The 15,931-nt window shown below is 52.6% G+C and overlaps 1 protein-coding gene across 10 annotated transcripts in view; it reads left to right on the top strand.

The window, feature by feature from the left end:
- Positions 1-15,931, top strand: part of SLC38A10 (solute carrier family 38 member 10) — a 42,504-nt gene that overhangs the window by 11,156 nt on the left and 15,417 nt on the right. For all 10 annotated transcript variants that reach the window (XM_049701536.1, XM_049701531.1, XM_049701530.1 and 7 more), the window contains 4 exons: positions 2,560-2,662; positions 3,695-3,877; positions 6,158-6,269; positions 7,131-7,237. In XM_049701536.1, the coding sequence (XP_049557493.1) occupies positions 2,560-2,662; positions 3,695-3,877; positions 6,158-6,269; positions 7,131-7,237 (505 nt within the window). The remainder of the gene's footprint in view (positions 1-2,559; positions 2,663-3,694; positions 3,878-6,157; positions 6,270-7,130; positions 7,238-15,931) is intronic.

Raw genomic sequence — 15,931 nt, 5'->3', positions numbered from 1 at the left:
GTTCTTCACCGTGGCCTTCCTGCTTTGGGTTCAGGGTGGGAGTTAGATGTTTAGTGAGGGAGAAATCGACTTTATTCCCAAGATGTGTTGCCGGCACGTTGGTGAGAGCGCCGGGTTTGCCAAATCCCCCACGAGTAGAGTTGGCTGTGGGGAACACAGAACAGCCCCAAACCATCTGACTCACAGAGTCCCGAGCATTTTGCCAGAATTTAGCTGCTCGTGTGAGAATATTTAAGAGGAAATTGCACAAACATTGACTTCAGACTGCCGCTGGGATGCTTTCGGAGGCCTGTGTGTGTATGTGCGCGTGCACGTGAGCAGGCGTGCGCTCTCTGGCACGCAGGGCTTTGTAAATGCAGAGCAGCTATTTCCTTAATTCCAGCAGCCTTATCTTCTCTACCAAATGACAGGAGCCTGTGATTCATGCCCAGTCAGGTGGTAACCCGCTCAAAAGAGAGGCATAAATCCGGCGGGGATAGGAAGGGACCATCGGTGGCGGGGGGCTGGCAGAGCAGCCCCCCACAACTCTACAGGCATCAACTGTGCCAGTCGTAAACTAATGTGACAGATGAGACTGTTCAGACTGCTGTGTTTACACCCACACGCGAGATCCAAATCGTGGTTTCCCACTTCTCGTCTCTCTTGGCAGCTTGGTTTCCACCAGAACACTCTCCACTCTTGGTGTTTAATGTCCCCGTTACAATCAGTGACAGAAGTTACATCCTTTTGCCATGTACCTAGTTACCGGTTGTCCTTTTTGTCTGAGTTTGCTTCTTTGAAAATAAACCCTGGTCGGGCTTTTGGTGGTGGCTGCTCTGTAGTCAGGCACGTCTGCTGGGTTTGGTTCTCAGGTGGAATTATGGGTTCCGGAGGGGTTGTGAGCACATGTCCCGTCTGCTGCTCATGGAGGGCACGGGGCCTGCAGAGGCACTCACGTTCCCTAGGGAGCGGTGCTGAGGGGTCCAGAGCTGGGGGCATCCAAGGGCAGAGACGGCTCTTCCCTCCCCTGCAAGTCTGCCCCAGAGCACGTGTGGGGCGGGGACCTTGCTGCTCTTGCCGAGTGACCACGGGCCCGGCTGTGTGGCTGGTCTCCCCATCCTGGACAGGCCGTGCCTTCACTGTGCCATCACTGTGTGGCCCTTTCTGGTCTGACTTCGCAGTAAATGAGTACGTGTTGGTGCAGGACCACTTGGCCCTGCGGCCCAGAGAAGCTCGGAGAGAGCACTGAGCACATGGAGGCCCAGGCTGTGCAGGGAGACAGGTGGACTCCTCTGACTCAGGTAAACTGAGTCACAGGGCTGCTCAGCGAGGTGGGCAAGTGCTCTGTGGGTGCTGGGTTGGCCCACCACGGGGGTCTGGCTGTCCCCATCAGGGGTCCTTGGGGCCCAGGCAGGATGGGAGCAAGGCGGGGACCGTGGTCGTTCCACACGCATCCATCCCCACTTTCAGGGCACAGCCGCCTCCCCTCAGTGTCAGCGGCTCTTGGGCAGGGACTTCTCCCTGTGTGCTGGGGGCTGGGGCTCCCTGGCATGGACCCCACTCTGGTGCAAGGAGCTGGTCAGCACCCAGATGATGGTGCCAGTTCCCCTGCAGGTCCTCTGCCGCCTCCCTGGGCTGCATGGGCGTGTGGCCACCCGCTGCCCTCTGCCGGGCCGAGGTGAGGACAGCTGTCTGCTGTGACCCCTGCCCACTGGGGGTAGCTGATGGGATGGTGTGCAGGGCCGGGGGATGGTGCCAGCTTCTGCCGGCCAGGCCTCCCCCATCCTCATCCTTGTCGTTTGCTGTTAATAACGTTAGCGGGTCCTCTTTGTTCTCCTTTCACTTTTTTAAAGGCGGTTTTGGGATTTGGCTCCACTGACTATTGTGGTTTCATTTATGTCCTGACGCGCCCCCTCCCGGCCTCCCGCGTGGCGTGACCGCTGGCCCCGTCTCCCTTGGTGCTGAGCCTGAGCCTTCAGCATAGCGTCACCCTGCTTTCTCCTCTCAGGGCTGCACAGGAGACCCCCGTCCCCCCCCCCCGCCCCTTCCTGTTTGCCTCCGTGGGGCCCACGTCTCGCAGGTGCAGGGTCCCTGCCTGCTGTTTGCAGAGAGCCTGCATGGACGCATCCCTCCCAGGCCTGGCGGCACTGCCCTGCTGGCTGTGGGCCGTGGGACTGAAGCCACTCTTCCCGTCGCAGAGCTGGGTCCACGCCGGCTCTGAGCCCCTCGCTGAGGCGCTGAGATGGGCAGGCAGCCCGGCTTGTTTGTTTAACTTTCCATTCTTTTGACAGCGATGCTCTGAACCGCTTCCTGCTTCCCCTGTAAACACGGGGTGCTTCAGGTCACGCTCCTGCTGCAGTGGAACAAACGGCCTTTCATCCTGTGGCACTTCTGAAATGTTTACAGAGATCACGTTCAGGGAGGGCTCTGAGTACTGTCTGTAGTATTGTGAGAGCTCGGCCTCGGCTCCAGTGGTGGCCAGCGTGGTGGGAAGGCAGGTGTTGGAGACTCGGCTGGGGCTCCGGGGGAGGTGTGTCTGTCTCTGGAATCGGCTCCGTGAAGTCGCTCATTTTTATACAGCCAGGTCCTGCCCACCTATGACAGCCTGGATGAGCCATCAGTGAAAGCCATGAGCTCCATCTTCGCCTCCTCCCTCAATGTGGTCACCACCTTCTATGTCATGGTAGGAACCCTTTCACACCCCACCCCCTTGCACAGTTCCTCCAGTCCCCCAGCGCAGGCCTGCCCTCTCTCCTTCCCATCCCAGTGCCCGCTCAGCTCCAGGGCCACCTGTGAGCCCGCTCCCCAGCTGGTGGTGTTGTCCCCATCCCGGGAGGAGCGTGGGTGCCTCAGTGCAGGGCCTGGAGCCTCCCCAAGAGCTCTGCTGATGTGCTGTAGAAAGGTGGTCCATCAGTGAGAAGTGGGAGACAGTGAAATAGCAGAGAAAGGATATCACAGGTTCCAGCCCACAGATGCAGATACAGTTCATGTTTTGGGAGATTTTCCCTCCAGTCTTCTTAATTCTCCTCTTTGTTGTTGTTGTTGTTTTTTTCCCCCCGGTACGCGGGCCTCCCAGTGCTGTGGCCTCTCCCGTTGCGGAGCACAGGCTCCGGACGCGCAGTCTCAGTGGCCATGGCTCACAGGCCCAGCCGCTCCGCAGCATGTGGGATCCTCCCGGACCGTGGCACGAACCCATGTCCCCTGCATCGGCAGGCGGACTCTCAACCACTGCGCCACCAGGGAAGCCCCTTCGTTGTTTTTTTACATGGCAAATAGAGATATAAATTCACTGAGAGTCTGGCTTGTTTCCCTGAACTTTGTGGTTCCACCATTCTTGTTGGTTTTTACAAGTGGTCCGTCAGATTGTTGTCCACGCTGAGCCTGAGCTCGTGGGGACCTTGGTTTACCCCATGGTTTGGGTTTTGAGCCAGATTAAGTCCAGCCACTCTGCGGGGCTCATGGGGCATTCCGATGCTCCCTTTCCATGCAGGCAGCTCCCTTCTCTTGGTGCCCTGTTATCCAAGTGGGGAGAAGCCACATCGGACTCTCACCTTTAGACCTTCAGCCTCTGCTTGTCAAGGAGGTTGTTTACGAGCCAGGAGCTGGGGGGCCTTGGTCTTGCTGCAGCTGCTTGTGATGAGGCTCGCGGCTGTTCCGGGGAGGGTGCGCCCCTCTCACCACATGCCCCCTCCATCCCTCTGTCGTCCCCCTGCAGGTGGGCTTCTTCGGCTATGTGAGCTTCACCGAGGCCACCGCGGGCAACGTGCTCATGCATTTCCCTTCCAACCTGGTGACCGAGATGATCCGTGTGGGCTTCATGATGTCCGTGGCCGTAGGCTTCCCCATGATGATCCTGCCCTGCAGACAGGCCTTGAACACGCTGCTTTTCGAGCAGCAGGTAAGGTGCTCAGGGCCCCTCGGACGGCGTTCTGCCTGAAATTGTCTCTGCCCTGGTCTCAGTTATGTTGTCCTCAAGTGGCTTTTGCTAGTTCTTTATTTTCCTGGGCGGTAGTAGGAAGAGTTTTTCCTAGTTAAAAATTAAAAACTCCAATTAAAATGAAATCTTTTAATAGGGATCTTTTTTTTTAACCAACTTTGGAGAACAGAGCCTCAGATCAATCGGGTCGATTCCAGCAGGAGATGTGGAGTCAGGCCCAGTGTCCAAGCAGGTTAGGCTCGTGTCCTGTGACTTCCCTGCTGTCCCCCACATCGGAGAAGTAGCAGGAAATCAGGGGCTTGCTTCAGCACAACCCTGTGGGAAAGGAGTGGTTGGGAACTCAGAAGAGCTGGTTTAACTGACAGGAGCTGATAATGGCTGGCCGGGTGGGCAGATGAACGCTGGGCTCAGGCCACCATTCTCTTTACATTTGTGTAAGGGAAAGTTTTGATAATTTGACAAAGGACATCTGAACCTTGAGAGAGGCTGAGTTTTGTTTGCTGTCGTGTGTGTAGGCCCAGCGCCATGTAGTCCTGTGTAAGCAGTTTTCCAAATGTACAGTGGGAACCCACATTCCCCTGGCTCTCTAACTCCTGCCCGGTTGACAACAAGAGGTGCAAGTGTGGTAGCTCGTGCCCAAGGGCGAGGGCATGGGGTTGGCCCTGTCTCTCTGCGGTGGTTCTTGTGTTCCTGCCCGAGTCCTTGAGCCTGGTCTGTGGCGTCAGCCAGGACTCCTGGTGGCCACTTGAACTGCTTAGGCCATGGTGGCGGGGAGGGGAGAGTCTGGTAGGCAGACGGGGTGGGTGGCTGCCTAGGCCTCAAGGACAGCTGGAACTGGGCTCGTCCATGTGGCTTGGCGCATGGTTGAGGCAGCCTCCCACAGATTCTGCCACCAGGGATAACACCTTGAGGCAGAGCTCCAGTCCTGAAGAACTGGCTGCCTGCCCCACCCCTGTTAGCTGTTCAGGCACCTGGGCACCAAGCAAGGCTCTGTCCCCTGGGGGGCGCGGCAGGCTAGCTTATGCGGCCATGGGGTCCTCTGATGCAAACATGTACTTCATATCTGAACAGCATTTGTGTTTCTGTAAATAACATGTTTTTGTGATTTTTTAAATTAGAAAATCAGTAGCGGTATTAAAGGAAACGTTAATTCAAGTGGAAAACTTACCTGCATGCCTCCATCCTCATTTGAATGACCCGTTCTGCTCCCCTTGGCGTTTGTGTGCATCTCTTTGCAGATTTCCTCTCGCTGTGTTTTCTCCCGTCTTTAGTCCATGTGTATCCATAGAAACCCCCAGCATCACTAAGCCCTTGCTCTCACTTCCTGTTCATTGCTGGTCTTTCACCCTTGACCTATCACGGGTGACTCTCGTGACACCCTTCCTGCATGTAGCTGCCCATTTCTTCTTCTCCTCTTGGAGTGTTTCTTGGGTAAATTTCTGTAGGTTTCTGAGTCAGAGGGTGTAGACCTAACAACCTCCCTCACTAGTCTGTCCTAAGAAAGCTGCCTGTGCAAGTCAGTTCTGGATATTGGGTGCCTCCAAACTGTAGTTCTGGAAGGGTCTGAAGCTTCACTTGAGTGCTGTTTTCCTAGCCCAGCAATAGTAATCATGGCTAGCCCCTCCTGTGTGCACAGCACTGTTCTAGAAGCTTCACTCCCATCACCTCCTTTGGTCCTCACCACAGCCTGATGAGGTGCTTCCGGTGCCCCTGTGCCTATGGATGTGGAGGTGAGGCCAGAGGTGGTCTCTTTGGCTTGATTACAGCATGTAATGACTTGACTTGTCCCCTTGTCTTCTTCCTGGACGCGCCTGCTGGAGACGAGGATGGTGCAGCCGAGCCTGTCTGCGTGCATGAGGGGCCCACTGCACCCTGAAACCCACTGTGTGTCACTGTGAACTGGGGATGTGTTCTGTTTCCCGTGCTATGCAGTATTTTTAAAAATCTCTCTCACAGCATTGCTCTAAAAGGAGAACAGAAGGATTTGTTCTTCGTATCTCAGAACGAAGTTGTTATTTACCACCGTAGCTGCTGTGAGGAGCAGCCTGGACCTTCCTGGGGTCCGCAGTTCTGGTTGCAGGTTCACGTTCAGGCACATCTGCCTGTGCCCAGAGTACTCGCCTGCCACCTCCCGGGCAGACCTACCTGGGGTGTTGGCAGAGCCCTTTAAGGACTTGCTCACTGCAGGGTGGACAGGAAATTGGTCACTTCAGAACCTTGTTTTTATTTTCTTTCATGTAGCAAAAAGATGGGACCTTTGCCGCTGGAGGCTACATGCCGCCCCTGCGGTTTAAAGCCCTCACCCTCTCGGTTGTGTTTGGAACCATGGTCGGTGGAATCATGATCCCAAATGGTAAGTGGGGCTGCTGCAGCGGCTGGCCTCCTGCTGGCCTGTTCTGCCCCGTGCCCCCTTCCTGCTGTTGTGCGCCCCTGCCTCAAGTCTCGTGTTCAACCAAGACGCTCAGAATCTCACCACCGTCCTCTCTGGTCAAAAAAAAGTCTAGAGACTCTTGGGCGCTTTTTTCTTTGGCCTGAGAAAGGCTTGGGAGAAAAGGCCGCAGCTTGATGTGACCACAAACACGTGGGTGGAAGCTGCGATGCGGGGTCCCCGCCTGATGTGTGAAGTTAGTGGTTATAAAGAAGCTCCTGACTGCTGACTCCTGATTTCGTTGACACGTCACCCAGGGAAAAGGGAAGGGCCCTGGGCAAGATTTCTGTTGTCCGATGTCCTGCTGCAGCACAGACAGAGCTCACTGTCCTCAGACATCGAGTGGGCCCCGCATGCCCTCCAGGGAGCGACCCCCAGGCCCCACACTCCAGGCTCCCAGCTTCCCCACGCAACCAGGACAGGCCCTGCTCAGTCACTTGCTGGGCAGCAGGTGGGGTGATGTAAGATGATCCGGCCCAGAAGCCCCCGCTGGCCGCCCAGACGCTCCGCGAGGAGCCATAACAGCGTTGTGGACCCAGCATGGGGCGGGCAGTGCTGTTAGCCTCACCTCACTGGCGAGGAAGCTGAGGTACAGAGTGGAGGGGACTTGCCTGAGGCGCCTGGCCCGACGCTGTCAGATCGGACACCCTAAGGGTCCTTGCAGGCACAGAAGGCTGTGCCCCGCTCCTCGCTGCTGTCCGGCGGCACGCGTAGATGCGCCTTAGTGGCAAGGCTCCTCACCCTGCTCGCTGGAAGCTCACCCCTCCCTGTCACTCTTGTTCCCAGTGGAGACAATCCTGGGCCTCACGGGCGCCACGATGGGAAGCCTCATCTGCTTCATCTGCCCGGCGCTGATCTACAAGAAGATCCACAAGAACTCCCTCTCTTCCCAGGTGCGTGCTGCACGGCGCTCTCAGCCCCACTCAGGGCGGGTCTGGGTTGGGGAGAGCAGGAGGCGGTGTTCTCTGAAGTTCCTGTGAACTCGTTGTGTTTCTTAGCACAAAAGGATCGTGGTCCTGTAGGTCTGAGAAACGTGGGGTTAAGGCAAGGTGAGCAGCCTTGCACCGCAGGGCCGCCGAGCCGAGCTGCTGACCACGCTTATCTGAGCATTGAGTGCTGAACCGCTTTCCCCCGCCTCTGTACAGTGACCGGATTATCCGTGTGTGCCACACGCTCACGTCCCCATCTCCATCCCCTACTGAGGACATCCACACTGTCTCGCTGGGGACTGTCTTGTTGGTGTCACCTCTCCAGTCTTTCACTGTTACAGACAATGCCAGGGTGACTATCTGTGCCCACGAGCATTTCTGTATATTTGAGAAAGTACCTATAGGAAGCTCTCTGGGCCCCGGGATCCCTATGTCAGGAGTGGGAGCTTTCCCCCAAGGACCCATGTGCAGGTTAGCAGCCAAGCTCTGCCTCTCCCCTCCGTCAGCCCGAGGATGGTGGCAGGTCTCGGCTGCTCTGGAGTGAAGGTGAGCATTTCTCTTTCCATGAACTGTCCATGCTTTTTGCTCACCTTTAATGGAGTTGTTGAGCTTTTTCTTATCGGTTGATTTTGGTAAATTTTTTAGGAGCGTAGTATACATATGGCAAAACACATAATTCTCAGGTACAGCTTGATACATGTCGGCTAAGTTCCACACCTGGAACCACCTCCAGGCCAGATACAGAACATTCCAGCACTTGAAGCTTCCCTGGGGCGCCCCACAGTCTTTCCTCCACTAAGGTTACTGCCTGTCTGTCTTCTAACATTTTGGAATAATTTTACCTGCCTTTAAAGTTAGTACAAATGGAGTCTCACAGGAAGTGTCGGCGTGTGTCTAGCCTCCTTACTCAGCATCATGCCTGAGTTCCTCCGCGTTACTGCCAGGGTGGCCAGGGGTGGTTTGCCCGTCTTCCCTGCCATGTGATTCTCCACTGTAGGAATCTACAGTCACCCAGAGCAGGGTGTCCTGGACGGGCCGTTCTGCACGTCTCTCCTGGTGCAGCGTGTGTGCACTTTTGTTCGTTATTCACCTAGGTGCGGAATTGTTGGGTCCTGAGGTTATGTCTGTCCAATTTTAGTAGATTTTGCCAGACTTTTTCCAGCTTTCCAAAGTGGTCCTCAGGCACCATATTGGAATTTTAGTTGCTTTAACATCTACTGTCCCTTTGTTAGATTCTAGCCCTTCCGATGGACGTGTAGCAGTACCTCATTTGGGTTTTAATTTGCAATTTCCAGATGACTGTTGAGCACCTTTTCATACTCTTGTTAGCCGTGTGGGTGTCTTCTTTGTGAACGCCTTTCAAGTCTTGCCCATTTTTTAACTATTGGGTTATTTTTTTCTTATTGATTTGTAGAGGTTTGTAAAAGATTCTAGATATAAGACTTTTTTCAGAAGTATATATTACAAATGTTTTGTCTCATTCTTGGCTGCCTTTTCACTTTCTAAATGACACCTTCTGATCAACAGATGTTCGTAATTTCAGTGTAGTTCAGTTTTTTGAGTTTTTCTTTTGCTGTGTGCTTTTTATGTACTACTTAGGAAATTTGCTTATCCCCAGGTCCTGAAGACAGTCTACTCTGTCATACTGTAGAAGCCTTGTATTTTCTCTTTCACATTTAGATCTACTTCCCATCTGGAACGCTTGGTGTGTGGCAGGGGTCAGGGGTTGTGTTCTGTGTGACTCTCCAGTTGAGCAGCAACCCCTTGCCCCAGCGTTGCTGGGCACCGTTGTCATCAGTCACCTGTGTACGTGTGAGGCTGGGAACTCCCATTCACTGGTCTGTCGGTCTCTCCCACACTAGCGCTACACTGTGTTGGTTGCTAAGGTTTTGTAGGGAGTTTTGATGCTGGCTGCTTTAAAGATGGCCTTTCCTATTGTTGGCTGTTTGCATTTCCAACTCAATTTTATTTTTTTTAATTTTTAAAATTTTTTGACTGCACCACGCAGCATGTGGGATCTTAGTTCCCCGACCAGGGATGGAGCCCGTGCCCTCTGCAGTGAAAGTGCAGAGTCTTAACCGCTGGACCGCCAGGGACGTCCCCCAAGTCAGTTTTAGAAGTGGCTTCTCAGCTGTTGGCATTTGACTGGGATTGCATCAAACTATAGATTGAAGACTTTGACATCATCATTTTGCAGTTTTTCCTAATTTCCATCCTTCTTTCTTTTTTTTTTTTTTTTTGTGATACGCGGGCCTCTCACTGTTGTGGCCTCTCCCGTTGCGGAGCACAGGCTCCGGACGCGCAGGCTCCGCGGCCATGGCTCACGGGCCCAGCCGCTCTGCGGCATATGGGATCTTCCCGGACCGGGGCACAAACCCGTGTCCCCTGCATCGGCAGGTGGACTCTCAACCACTGCGCCACCAGGGAAGCCCCATCCTTATTTCTTATTTCACCACTGGCTTCTTTATTTATTTATGTATTCTTAATGCTAATAATATAAAATTTTAACTTTTTCTCTAACAGCAAAATCGCAAACAAAAAACACTGTAACGAGTTATGAGAGAGACCACAGAAAAAAGGGAAAACATTCTAGTACTTTTAATGGTACTGTTTACCTGATTTTTGGATAAAAGGCCACACATCTTCATTTTGCACTGGGTCCTACATACTAGGTTATATTAGCTCTGCTCTTGACTGCTGTGCTCCTCCTGAGGCAGATCTCAAACCTTTCCTTATCGGAACCCCCTTCTGTCTACAGCCCTTTGGGGACTCTAGCTGATTGTCACCAGTAGCTTCTTTAGATTTCCAAACTTTGGGGGATTTTCCAGGACTCTCTTTTATTTCGAGCACAGTCCCAGTGTGATTCGAGAACACAAGCTGAAGAACTTCAGTCCTCTGACATTTCTTGGGGCCCAGCAGATGGTCTATTCTGATGGCTGTTTAGCTGTCTGTAGAGTCTGCAGTTGTTGGATGCAGTATGCATCCAACATGTGGTTGAGTTGAGTTTAGTAACTGTGATTTTTAGATTTTACATATTCTTACTGATTTTTTAATCTTCTTGTGTATCACTTATGAAAAAGGTATGACAGTTCCCACTTTAATTATAGGCTTATTTGTCTTGTTATATCAATTTTTGCTTTTTGTTTTGAAGCTATGTTATTAGGAGCATACAGTTTTAAAATGGCTATATCTTATTAAACTGACCCTTTTGGTTGTGAAATGTCCCTTTTTATCTTTGGAAATGCTTCTCTCCTTATAGGCAGCCCTGTCTGAACAGTGTAGCTAATCCAGCTTTATTTGGGGTTTATATTTGCACAATATTGTTTTTATTATCCTTTCTCTTTTGATCTCTCTATGCCTTTATATTTAAGGTATGTCTCGGGTAAGAGCATTTAGTTGGCTTTTGTTTTGTTTTGTTTTGATCCATCCTGATAATAGGAGTATTTAAGACTATTTACAGTTAATAAAATTACTGATTTGGGGGGATTAAAGCTTCCGTCTTACTCTTTGTTTTCTATTTGTCCCATATGTTCTTTTTTCTGTTTCTTTTTTGCTTGCTGCCTTTTGGATAAATCAAGCATTTTAGGTATTTATCGTCTGTTCTTCCATTAGCTGCTGTACGTTTCTGTTCTACTAGTGGTTATACGAGGCAGTTTAATGTGAATCCTCGGCTTATTAGAGTTGACCATAAGTTAGTTTTTTTTGACTGTTTCCCAGATGAGGCAACTATCCAATGATATTTTAACTCCATTTACCTTCCTCTGGCCTTCGGTGCTGTTGTTTTTATGTATTTTAATTTTACATATATTTTAAACACCACAAGACATCATTATTATTGTTCAAATAGTCAGTTTGTTTATATTGATCCTTTGCACCCTCTTGGTTTTCTGGGGCCTGGTCCTGTCCCCTGACATGCTTGGTACTTTGTGTAGGTGTATGTGAGAAATCGTGGAGGCTCTGGATGATGTTGTCCTCTGTCCAGCAGATGGAGAGGATGGGCAGAAGGCCTGTGTCCACTTGAGGCCAATCTGTTTCAGGTTTGCCCTCACCCCTAGAGTGGAGCCCTTCCTGAGTCTCAGTGCAGTCCCCCGCAGATTGCGAACTTATCTGCTTAGCTTTCATCCTCTTGGCAACTGCTCTCTGCACGACTCTGCCCAGCTGGTGGCTGGCACGTGCCTCAGGGGAGAACTGAACACAGAACGTGGGTGCATCCTTGGAGGGTTCCTCTTCTCCAGGATTGTAGCCGCTCCGGTTCTGGCTGCCGGGGAGCCCTCACTTCTAATGCCTGGGGCCCAGTCTGTGTGTCTGCAGGCTCCAGGGCTGTTCAGCACTGCTGACTGGGAAAAGCCTGGCCTGGTGGCCCCTCGGTGCTTATCTGTTCTCTGGAGTCTCTCACCCTTCAAGTCTTAGCTGCTGAGGTTGTTCACCAGTCTTCAATTGGGGATTTTGGTGAGTTTTAGGAACTCCTTATAATATGAGGAAATTGGCCCATTGCCTGCCAAATTGCAAATGTTTTTCCCAGTTTGTGAAGTACCAGTGTTTTAGTCTATCAGACTCTTTGTAGGAGAGAAAAAAGTCATTGTTAAAATGACCCTTCCACTTCAGTATTATTTTAAGGAATTCTTCCCTCAGTTCTTTCAGTAATTCCATGATTTCATTTTTCCATTTAAATCTTTGACCCATCGGCATTCTATTTTGGTGTAAGAAACAAAGTAGGTATCCTCAGTTTTTCTAGATGGCTTTCTAGTTGTCAGAACACTGTTCGTCCATCAGTGATATGAAATGTTACTGCTCCTGTATATTAAGTTCTTGTATGTATTTGGGCTCATTTGGGACTTGTATTTTAATTTCCTGGATGTCCCGTCCAGTGACGTGGCCGTCCACGCTGTTTTAATTACCCGGCCTTGTGATGGTGCTCCCTTGTTGTGTGGCTCTGAAAACGTTTGAATTCTAATCTCTTTTCTTTCATTAATGACGTTTCTGGATGTTCTTGCTTGCTTACTTTTTTTTTTTTTGGCTGCGCCATGTGGCTTGCGGGATCTTAGTTCCCCAAACAGGGATTGCACCCAGGTCACGGCAGTGAAAGCCCGGAATCCTAACCACTAGGCCACCGGAGAACTCCCTGTTTACTTTCTGTGTGAATGTTCCAGTCAGCTGATCTGACTCTTAACAAAAATAAATCCACCTTTTTGGTTTTGGTCTAATTGGAATTCGTTGAAGCTGTAGATAACTTTGGAGAGAATCATTCCCTTGATGCTCTGGCTAATCTGCAGAGTGTATTTGTGAGCCTCCCAGTGTGATAATGGGGTGTGGCGTTCAGTCGTCACAGCTGCACTCAGCCCCCCTTCCCCGTCTCCGTCTGCTGCACCAGCATCCCTCTGCTACATGTGCCTGTGATACTGGGACCTCTCCTTCCTCTGGCTTTCCTGATTGTTTGTACGTAGGGAGGCTATAGATTCTCATATATTAACTTTTTTTACCTTCTGACCTTACAGCATCTTTTGTTAATTTCACCTCCCCCTTTCCAGTTGTTTCTCTCTCATCTGTGTCGTCCTACACCTCTCGCCGTGGCGCTGGCGGGGGCGTGGCGGGGGGGCAGCTAGTCGTCTTCCCAACTCAGCTGGGACAGCTTCCAGTGTTGAACTGTCGAGCGTAATGCTGGTTTTGGCTTCATGTACAGAAATGAACATGCGCATTCAAACGCCCCCACGTGTCTGTAGACGTGAACACATGCAGAATCGCGTTAAAGAGACGTCTATCTGTGCCTGTGTTACTATGGATTTTTAAAACTGGAAAGCATATTAAATTATATTAACTACTTTCGGACTACGTGCAGAGAAGATGGAAAGTTTCCCCTTTGGACTTAGTGTCTTGGTGAGGTACATCGCAGGATCAGTCGTAGAATCGACCATCTGACTGTGGCATACCGTTTGTATGCCCTGCTGTTTTATTTCCCACGGAGTTTTCATGTTTTGAGGAAAATGAACCTTGCAAGGGGCATGCTCAGAAATGTGGCTGGTTGAGAGACCGCCTGCCGATGCAGGGGATACGGGTTCATGCCCCGGTCCGGGAAGATCCCACATGCCGCCGAGCGGCTGGGCCTGTGAGCCATGGCCGCTGAGCCTGCGCGTCCGGAGCCTGTGCTCCGCAACGGGAGAGGCCACAATAGTGAGAGGCCCGCATACTGCAAAAAAAAAAAAAAAAAAGAAATGTGGCTGGAGTCTGGTGTGCAGACCTAGGGCCCGGAGGGTACCCGCTTGGAGTGTGTCCCTCCTGTCCTGGGAGCCCCGGCTGCTGCTCCCTAGGATGGCACAGACCTGGCGTTAGTACGAGTCTACTTGCCCCAGATGCCTGAGCGCTGCTGGCACAGAGGTGCTTGTTACTGGCCCCGGACCTTGGGAAGAGCCAGGGAAGGTAGGGGGCACGGGTGATGGGCCCATCATAGCTGTGCTGGAGAAAAGCATAAAAGAGTATTCTGAGAAACGTCCTCAGAAGAATAAGCAGGGACCGCGAAAACACAGTTGGCCCCTAGCAAATCGAAAAGAACCTTATCTGTCATCACTAGTTCATCCTTTATCTTGAAAATTCGAGAACTCAGAGGGTCTCTCCAGTGGGGCTGAGGCGGAAGGGGTGGGTTTCACCGTCCGGAGTTGATGCTGCGGCCGGGAGCCGGCAGGGGTAGCAGGGCCACCTGGGACTCACGAGAGGCAGTGGAGCCCTGAGCCAGAGCGGCACCAGCCTCCATAGCTGTCCTTGTGTGGAGCACTGGGGAGCATCCGCAGGGAGGGCCAGAAGGCGCCGCTGTGCTCCTGAGACAGGGACACAAACGCACCAGGACCTGTTGGACCCCACCCAGGCTGTGACGCCCTGGCCTCTGGGCTAGGATGCCTGCCATGCCCTGATCACACTGCCCTGAAGACCCAAATTGGGGTGCACGGGGCGGGCTCCGGAGCCCCTGCCTCGAGGTGGTTTCGTTTGAACGTGTACATCTTCAGTCTCATATGTGAGCAGTGAAAGGGGACACCTTCTTCCCAGCCAGGGCTTGTCTCTGGTTCTGAGTCGGGGACCCCAGCAGATTGGGAGCCTTGGGGTGTCGCATCGCACATGGTCCCCAGGCCAAGCCCCTGGTTTTGCCGTATGTACCTGGGCTGAGACGTCAGGATGTGTTTGTGTTTCTCCTGGCGGCTCTGCAACTGGTTAAGAAGAACAGAAGTCAGGGCTGCGTGATCAGACGTCTGGTGCACCCGGCTCGCTCACCAACCTTGTCCCGTTTCAAAGCAGCTCTGGATTTGCAGGAAGTTGTACCTGGAAGACGGGTTCTGCAGGCACAGGTGCCCTCCTCTCCCCGTCTTGAGGCCATGACAGCCCTGTACCCCAGCTGGCTCCCCCGTGTTCCCCATCATTCCATCACTGCTGGCTGGTGCGGTACAGACCTCAGCTGTGGCCCCTTCTTCTGGGAGCAGCATCTCTTCCTTATCAGGACTTCGGGGGAACTGATGACTGTCCCTGTTCACACATGTGCGGCATCAGCCTCCCAAACTTCATGGCAGAGCGGCAACCTGGGAGCTCTGGCCTCTTGTGACCCTGGGGCCTCATGGACGCCTCAGGCCTTTGGTGGGGTAGTGGTGGGGGTCTGTGGTCAGTGCCTACTTGTCATGGCTGCCCCAGGGAGTTGGCCAACACCTGTGCCCTTTCCAAAGTCTGGCCCACCTGGAGCTCCTGACACTGCCCTGGGGGCCTTGTGCCCACCGTGGCTCTGGCTGACTCTTGCCTCCCCACACATGCCTGCTTGCAGACTGTGATCTGGTCACTGCATCAGCATCACCCGTGGACCTAGATTCCCTTGGTGTGAGGCATGGCCCTCCCACGTCCTCACTGACGCCAGCCTGCCATTAATCCTCTGCTCCCCTCAAGCTGGGGTGGCTTTGGCTTCCCTGCCTGGAGGTTTCTGCGGACCTGTGGCATTTCTTCAAAGCAAAGGGTGAGAGTGGAGAGCTGGGACTGTGACCAGTTACAAAGGCTCTGGCAGGGCCAGCAGGCTGCTCATGCTCAGACAGTGGTCAGCTGGCAAGTACCCCGCAAAGCCCAGGGCAGCTTGAGAGCCAGGTGTGTCAGGGGATGAGGGGGGGTCTCGGCGAAGGGTGGGGTGGAGACTGCCGCCGGGTGGGGGAGCGTGGGTGGGGTATCTTCTTGGACAGGGTGGAGCCAGGGAACACACTTGGCTAGTGGGCTCGTGGGATGTCTGGGCCAGGGGCAGTGGCAGGTGTGTGTGTGACACCAGGCGGAGCTTCCTGGCTCTGTGCAGGCTCTTCTTCGTAAATTGAATTTAAGTTGATGCTTTCTTGGTCTTTTTTTGGGAAGCTTGCTGTCTCCCAGCATTGATGGAGTTAACGTTTTTTATTTTGTGCGCAATTTGTTTCTTTAAGGCCAGAAAGCCAAGGGTTGAAATAAATCATTCAAAGCCAGGGATGAAATGTTGCCTTTGGCTTGTCCGTCTCCCGTGGAATGTTCAGTGATGTCCCCGTAAAAAAACCCAACAAAAAACAACCAAGCAGATGTCTTCATCTCTGTGTCAAAACCATTTTAGGGGCTGTCCAGATCAGGGCCTGGAGGGGAATGGGGTTCTGCTGGTGAAGCCCAGACTCATTGGGATCCCCA

Source organism: Orcinus orca, chromosome 19 (assembly GCF_937001465.1).
Source record: "Orcinus orca chromosome 19, mOrcOrc1.1, whole genome shotgun sequence".
NCBI classification, from domain to species: domain Eukaryota; kingdom Metazoa; phylum Chordata; class Mammalia; order Artiodactyla; family Delphinidae; genus Orcinus; species Orcinus orca.
This window is presented reverse-complemented; position numbering and strand designations above follow the sequence as displayed.